Source organism: Erythrolamprus reginae, chromosome 1, assembly GCF_031021105.1.
Source record: "Erythrolamprus reginae isolate rEryReg1 chromosome 1, rEryReg1.hap1, whole genome shotgun sequence".
NCBI lineage: Eukaryota > Metazoa > Chordata > Lepidosauria > Squamata > Dipsadidae > Erythrolamprus > Erythrolamprus reginae.
In genome coordinates, this window is record NC_091950.1 from 209615865 (window position 1) to 209623268 (window position 7404).

The following is a 7404-nucleotide window of genomic DNA, read 5'->3' on the forward strand; positions in this document are numbered from 1 at the left end:
GGACCAACATTTTGTTTCATGCTTTTAACTATTCTAATTGTTTCTGTATAAGCTGCCCAGAGATTTTTGGGAATAGGTCATAATAAATATAATAAAAAGCAGTTTAGACCTTGATGGTTCTGTGTCATAATAAGTGTAATAAATACATGTAACACGTGCTAAAGCAGCACCATAATGAATACATAAGAAATATTTTCACTATACAGATGCGTTTTATTTCAAGGTCACAATATCATTTGAGAAATGTTGCATTTATTAAGAAAATAATTATTTACATGATGGAACAAAAGCATTTGAGCACTTTTTGTGGAATGACAACTTCATGATAATGCCATAGTATCAACTTCTCAGTCAAGATATTTTCCAAGAATATCACCATCTCTAAATATGAAATAGTCCTGAAAATAGAGAATATAAATTAGCATTTACCAAAAACAAAAAGTTACTAGTTCAGAAGTCAATGCCCAGTTGTTCCAGCAGAGATGGATTTACGAGCACATGGTGAGATTAGTGCTTTGCAAATAGTGAGGCAAGGACATGTCCTTTACATTGTTCTTTCTTAATTGAAACTAAATTCCTGTAAGATAGCCCTCATCTGGACTGAAATATTCTAATTTAAAGTAGACTAAATTACAAATCCTATCCGCATTCTTACTGCATACAAGATTCCCCATTAATAGCCAAGCTAGTTCCAAGCCTGAATTGGATTCATTTTTACCACTATGCTACATATACAACCAAAGCCAGTATTATATCCAGCAATCTCATGCTATTCATGTTATGTTCTCTAGGACAGTGATTTTCAACCTTTTTTGAGCCGCGGCATATTTTTTTACATATACAAAATCCTGGGGCACATTGAGGGGGGGGGTTTCAATAAAAAAAGTTTCGACAAAAAATTCTCTCTTCCTTTCGCTCTATTTCTCTCCCCCTTTGTCTCCCTTCCTTCCTTCCTCTTTCTTTCCCTCTCCCTCCCTCTTTTTTGCTCTTTCTATCTCTCCCTCCCTCTTTCTTGATTTCTTTTTCTCTCTTCTTTCTTTCTCTCTCTCTTGCTCTTTGTCTCTTTCTCTCTCTCTTGCTTTCTTTCTCTCTCTCTTTGTTTCTCTTGCTTTCTCTCTCTCTCTCTTTATCTGTCTCTCTTGCTATCTCTCTCTTTTCTCTCTTGTACAGCATGCCGGCAACAACGGCATCGGGCAGTAGCCTTGGGGCGGCGGCAGAGCAGTCGACTGCGAGTGGGAGCCCTGACAGCGGTGGCTGGACGTGTTGCTGGACAGTGCCTCCACTCGCAGCCGCCCCCCCCGACTACTGCCCAATGCCGCTGCTGCTAGCGCCCTCCTGCTACCGCTGCCCTGCTGCCAGGCCCCAACGGTCACTTGATGCAGACACCGCCAGGGAAGCTCCAGCCGGGCGGGGCGCTGCCGGTGCCTCTGCCCTGGAGCTCCCACTCGCAGCTGCCGCCGCCCCCGACTACTGCCTGGTGCTGCTGCTGCAGGCGCTGTCCTACCGGGCCCCAAAACTCATCTGCTGTGAAGAAGGAAGGCGTGAAAAAGAAGGCACGAAGAAGGAAGCCGCAAAAAAGAATGTGCGAAGAAGGAAGCTCAACTTCTGGCCTCGGAAGCTGAGCTTCGCGGCACACCTGACCGTTGAAAAACACTGCTCTAGGGATTATCTTGCAACCCAGCATACTATTAACTGCATGCAGCAGTTTGAACATACTTGCAGTTTGGTAAGACACTCGTGAACAAAACTAATGAAGTGGTGTATGGATGTGAAAGCAAGCGTAATTTACAAGGATAGAAAAATATGAAAACTAAGTTATACTAAAATAAACATAAATTTAGATTGTATGTCCTTTAGTTTATTTAATGCTTTTTTCAGTTTTGCTTTCTTCTGCCTTTTGCATAAAAGGTAGAAAGAATGGGAGTGAGGGTGGTGTGGTGCAAAAAGAGTTGTAGGGACTGGGGGGGAGGGAGCAGGCTCAAAGGTTGTGAGGACATTTGAGGGGCAAGAATTGAAGCAAGGATGTTTTAGGTTGCAATAGGTCTCCCCCTCCTGAGGCCCTGTGTTCCACTTAGTGATTTGTGCTGTTTAATGATCAATCAGAGAGACCAGGGTGTGGAAGTCTTTGAGCAAGGCCATCTCACTTAGTGGTGATCACATGCAACTGGGCAGGCTTCATAATGATCATAGATAGAGACATGTTTTCTAAATCCAAAAGGACTAAATTAAAAGATACCTTCAAAACCAGATCTACAAATGTTAATTTTGCTTAAATATATGATTGTTAAAGGAATTCAAAATGTATATTTATTCTAGACTTCATGTCTGGACAAAGCAGAAACCAAAATGCAGTATTTTAATAATGAAAAAGGAACAAGCATTTTAGAAATAAATATGAATATTTGCAGCTAAGGAGTAGTCAGATAGAAATGAGCACACAGTTGAACACAAAAGCTTGGAGTGTCAGATATTTGAGGACTTTTAAGTGGTGGAATTGAGAGAATGAACATTTAGTATAAAACTAACCTTATCATCCAGTACAAGTTTTGTACCCCCATACTCAGGTAGTAGAACCTTCTCACCAACCTTTACACTAACTGGTTGAGTGTTTCCATCCTAAAGGGAAGAATGTGAATTATAAACATTACACTAAAAAATACCTTGTGGCAAGAATATATTTTGAATTCAAAATTGCAAAATCAAATGAATAATAATTCCTGGGCATAGTTCTGTTTCTCATCTTGAGAGACACATTCACTATAAATCAAAGCTAACCTAGTGAATTTCATTTTGTATTTTCCAACACAGTTTTTAGATGATGCAATTGCGTCTAAGTAAACCTTTTTACATTTAAATATGTTTCCACAACAAAGCTTGCTGGTAATTGAAGGGCAATCTACTTAGGGATAGGGGGAATGGCTATCCATGGAGCTTATTATGTTCTGTTTGAGGTGTTCCAGGATCAGAAGGAACAGGAAAAATATTGTTGTGAAAGGCTAGAGGTAGTGAAAAAGGCATAAGTGGGCCCAAATGAATATGTCATATCAGAATTCAATTTGATGATAAAGGAAAACAACAAGGAAAATGGGAGAATAGGCTGAGCACAGGACGGTAAAGCAGGAAAATGATGATACACATTTGCTTTATGTCACTTGCTCCTTAAAAATCAAATTGTCCATTCAAACCTCTGAAATGTGAAATGTATGATCCAAGCACCCTTCGTTTGTATTCAATGAACGCAAGAAACCAAGGGCATAATTTAAAAAATCCAGAGAAAAGGCTAGTTAAATGGCCTGTATATCTTTTAACCACCCCATTTTATTATAGTGAGTATATTTACTGGATTTCTTAAAAAGGAACATATCTATGTGAACAAAGTAAGAAAACTAACACCCCCCAAATTGCCAAGGGTTAACCTAACCCCAGGCAGAGTTTCAGAATTTTTAAAGCACAGTCCAAGGAGATACTGTACCAAAGGGTGGGTGCTTCAACAGAGAAGGTGTTCTTCTTCAGTTCTGCAAGAAGAGATTTACTGAAGAAATTCAGAGCACACTGAATCTGTCCAAACATACAGGATGGGCAGAAACAATTAAGAGACTAGTGATTTTTCAAATCACCATTCACTGTGGCATGAAGGACCTTACAGATAAATTAGACAAACCATGTTCTTTTGAGTCATCACTTCAGATATATTTTCTTACTTAAACAAAAATATAGAATGGCCATGCATGGATAAAACAGCAGCAGGAAAACAATTTCGAAATGACTACAGACTTTCCCATTGAATTCTTCTGAATTCTTCTGAAAAGCTATGAAAAAACATAATTATGACTAAATTCCTAATTACCTTGTTTTTTGAACCTGATCCAACCGCCACAACAGTGGCTTGTAACACCTTTCCTTGAGATTTTTCTGGAATCATAATTCCTCCTTTAGTTACTGTCTCAGCCAAACATCTTTCGACCAGTACTCGGTCAAAAAGAGGAAGAAATTTTTTAAATGCCTGTCCTGCCTGTTAAAAAACAAAATTAGAAGTCATCATGAAGCCATAGCAAAATTAATTTGTCATCTATAAACTAACTTAGGGCTTATATAGCTTGTATGGAATATGAAATACATTAAGGGCTCTGAAAAGAACCCTCTGATGCTAAAATTACAGTTAAACCAATCTGGCTTCCCCACTGACTTTGTATATCAAAAGCTCACAAAAGATTACCAGATGACCCTGGGACATTGTAACCATCATGAATATGAGCCAATGACCAAGTGACTGACTTTTGATCATGTGACCATGAATGAGAATGCTGCAGCAGTCATTAGGAGTGAAGAAATGGTCAAAAGTCACTTTTCTAGTGCAGTCATAACTTCGTACTCATAACTAAGCAAATGAGTATCACTAAGTATCTTATCCCCCACCCCCCTCCTTTTCCTTGTCTAATTTAGACAATTCTCCAATCTTCTGCACAAGGAGCGAAGAACAGAGAAATTGATCTTTGGCCACTACAATGACATATGGAAAGAAGTGTGAGTTAATTGTAAAACGTCTGAAGAAAATATTAACTTCAAGATAATTTTAAGTTAACATTCAACAGTTTAGGCATAGTGAACTTTGGACGGGCATTTGGAAGGCTTGGCTACTATAGATATTTTAGTGTGATTTTTAAAAATTCTATAAGTGCTTTATTCAGCTCAGTTAAATGCATCAAATCAGTTCCTTAACTGCAGATTCATTCTACCATCTGTAAATTATCATGCAATAAATTTATATAGTTAAGTGTAAAATGATGCTATGCAATTTACTTGCACAAAGAATAAATGATTTCAAATAATAACTACTTGTTTTAATTAAGTGAAAACAAATCAAATCAAAAGGAATCTTAGCAAATTCATTTAGGATGTTTCTTTCAATAAATTCTAGCTGATTCTAGAGCTAGATTATGGCATGGATGATGACAGAAATTACTAGAAGATTCTTCTAGTGTACTCTAGAATCCTCTAGAGGCCACTGTTGCACCAGGAAAAGAAAACTGAGCCAGCCTCTAATACTGTACAGAAAAATATCCATGGCATGCAAGTAACTGAAAAGGGTATACAGTAATGCTTGTAATCTTTTTTCCTATGGGCTTTTCAGCAACCTTATCAAAACAGCCATCCACAAACACCTCCAAATATATCCATTGGTGCCTACAAGGAGAATCCTTTTTAGTGTCCTATCCAAGTTAACTTTCCGAAAACAAATCCTGACAGAGGGCTCAAAACTATGCGATTTATCAATCCTGTTTTGAAATAGGATTTCTTTTGCACCAAGAGATGAGAAAGGAAATTAAACATGAACAAGACAGCAGGAAGGGAGTTTTTATTAAAACATTTCCAGCACAAAGCTAATTAAATTCTATTTCCCACGAAAACCAGTTTTAAGCAGCAGTTACAATATATTTTTAAAAAAATTAAGCCTATTTCCCCTCATTCTGTGTCATGTATGTCTTTAAATGGGCGTTAACTATTATGGCTGCTCTACCAGAGAACTATTATGGCTGCTCTACCAGAGAAATTTCACACAGCAACCTTCTTACACAATTTTGTAGTTACAAAGGTTCACAAAATTTCAAATAAAAACTACACATACACTCAATAGCCTGGCAATGTCCCCCTGAATTCAGTGTTCATTTCAACAAGAACTGGCTGCAGATGCGCTATGCAACATGCATATTTTAAAATCCAGTATAAACAGAATAAAGCTTTTTGGGTGATGCCTCAGTTTTAGCAAAAATATTAAATAAGTTTTTTAAAAACCCAAACTAGACATATTTTTGAATGAATAATTCCATAGCACAGGGCATGGTAATATTCTTAGATGCATTTTGGCCGACTTATACATGGGTCATTCTTTGTCAAGTGGACCAGGTGAAATTGAAGCCTTATTTGAAAATAAACTATCATAAAAACGTGTATGAAAGAAAAAAACTGCTTTCTAATGAAATAAAAACGAAGATGATTGAAGGTGGGAAAAGAGGATAGAAAAAAAACGTGCTCTTTCTAATAAAGATGATTGAAAGTGAAAAAAACAGCTCTGTTTTCTCACCTTCAATCATCTTCATTTTTATTTCATTAGAACGCACGTTTTTTCCTATCATACACGTTTTTGTGTTGGTTCCTTTCAAATAAGGCTGCAAAAATCAGTGCAGTGGACACCCACACAACTTTTTTAGAAATAATATCTCACTTCTTCCGGGTAACCGAGTTATGGTTTATACCGAATATTAGAGGGGTCTTAGTCCTAAGCAATACCACTTTCCAACAATAGAGGAGGAAGACGAAGGCATGTGCAAAATCTTTTCTCGGTTTAATCTCCCAAACATTTCGGATCTTTTAAGTTTTTCCCATTGCTGCACGATCGCTTGTTTTAGCCGAAACCAAAAGTTTGACCTATCGAGCATCTCTTAGGATGCCGCCAAAGGATTCCGAAGAACCAGAGGGCTGGAATAACCTTCCCGTGTCCTCTACCCTTTGGAAGAAGTCTGCTGGAATCACAGTGGACAGAAGGACGAAGTGGAGATCGTGGAGACCCACATCCCGCTAGGGCAGCGGTAGGCAAAGTTGGCTCTTCCATGACTTGTGGGCTTCAACTCCCAGAATTCCTGAGCCAATCATGCTAGCTCAGGAATTCTGGGAGTTGAAGTCCACAAGTCATAGAAGAGCCAACTTTGCCTACCCCTGCGCTAGGCCGAAAAAAGGAGGTCTCAAGGCTCGTTTCCCTCCACTTTCCCCGCTTCTATGCTCCACGGGTGACCAAAGGCGGAGGAGCAGAAGCCCGTCAGTCACTCACCATGCCGGCTGCTTCCAATGATCCCCTTTCTCGGTTCCTGCCGCTGCCCCGGCGCGTGCTCCCCACTGCTGTTAGCGGGCAAACCCACACGTGAAAGGGTCAGGGAATGCGCATGCGCCAGCCACACCCACTCCGGAGAGGGGAAACTGCTTCCTGTGTTATCAGGCGGGAGAGACCTTCGCCTTTCTTTTCAAGGGTCGCATACAAATCTAATAAATTGAATTGAATTGAATTTCTCCTGGTTTACTCCCCCGGGGTAAACTCCTTCGCTGTTTCCCTCTCAATTCGGCGCTTTGTCATCCAAAAAAAGGCGACACATGCCCGGAAGTGATGTCACTGCTGAGCACGACCTCTGGTGAGCATGGGCATTCCAGAAAATTCTGGAAGTACGCAGCCCGGGAACCTGTATAACCCTCAGAGACGCAGCCTTGGGAAGAGCGGGCCAATCAACGCGGGCGTCTCCCGGAAGCTCCGCCTCTTCCATCGCGCGGCCAGCCTGAATGGGAGCCGAAGGGGCGTGGCGCAGGGAGGGGGCGGGCCCGGCGGAGTTGCCGCTAAGCTCGTTCCGGGGCGGCCTC

The 7404-nt window shown here is 40.2% G+C and overlaps 1 protein-coding gene across 2 annotated transcripts in view; it reads right to left on the bottom strand.

The window, feature by feature from the left end:
* LOC139156471 (MOB-like protein phocein) overlaps positions 1-6910 on the bottom strand; it is a 37303-nt gene extending 30393 nt beyond the window's left edge. Inside the window, exons 1-4 of one of the 2 annotated variants that reach the window (XM_070732111.1) lie at positions 6827-6910; positions 3848-4012; positions 2527-2616; positions 193-398 (exon numbers count right to left, since the gene is read on the bottom strand). In XM_070732111.1, coding sequence (XP_070588212.1) covers positions 348-398; positions 2527-2616; positions 3848-4012; positions 6827-6829 — 309 coding nt within the window. In that variant the 5' untranslated portion in view covers positions 6830-6910 and the 3' untranslated portion in view covers positions 193-347. Of the gene's footprint in view, positions 1-192; positions 399-2526; positions 2617-3847; positions 4013-6826 lie in introns of those variants that run through there. The other variant, XM_070732112.1, reaches the window with a different exon arrangement.
* Positions 6911-7404: the final 494 nt, after the last annotated feature.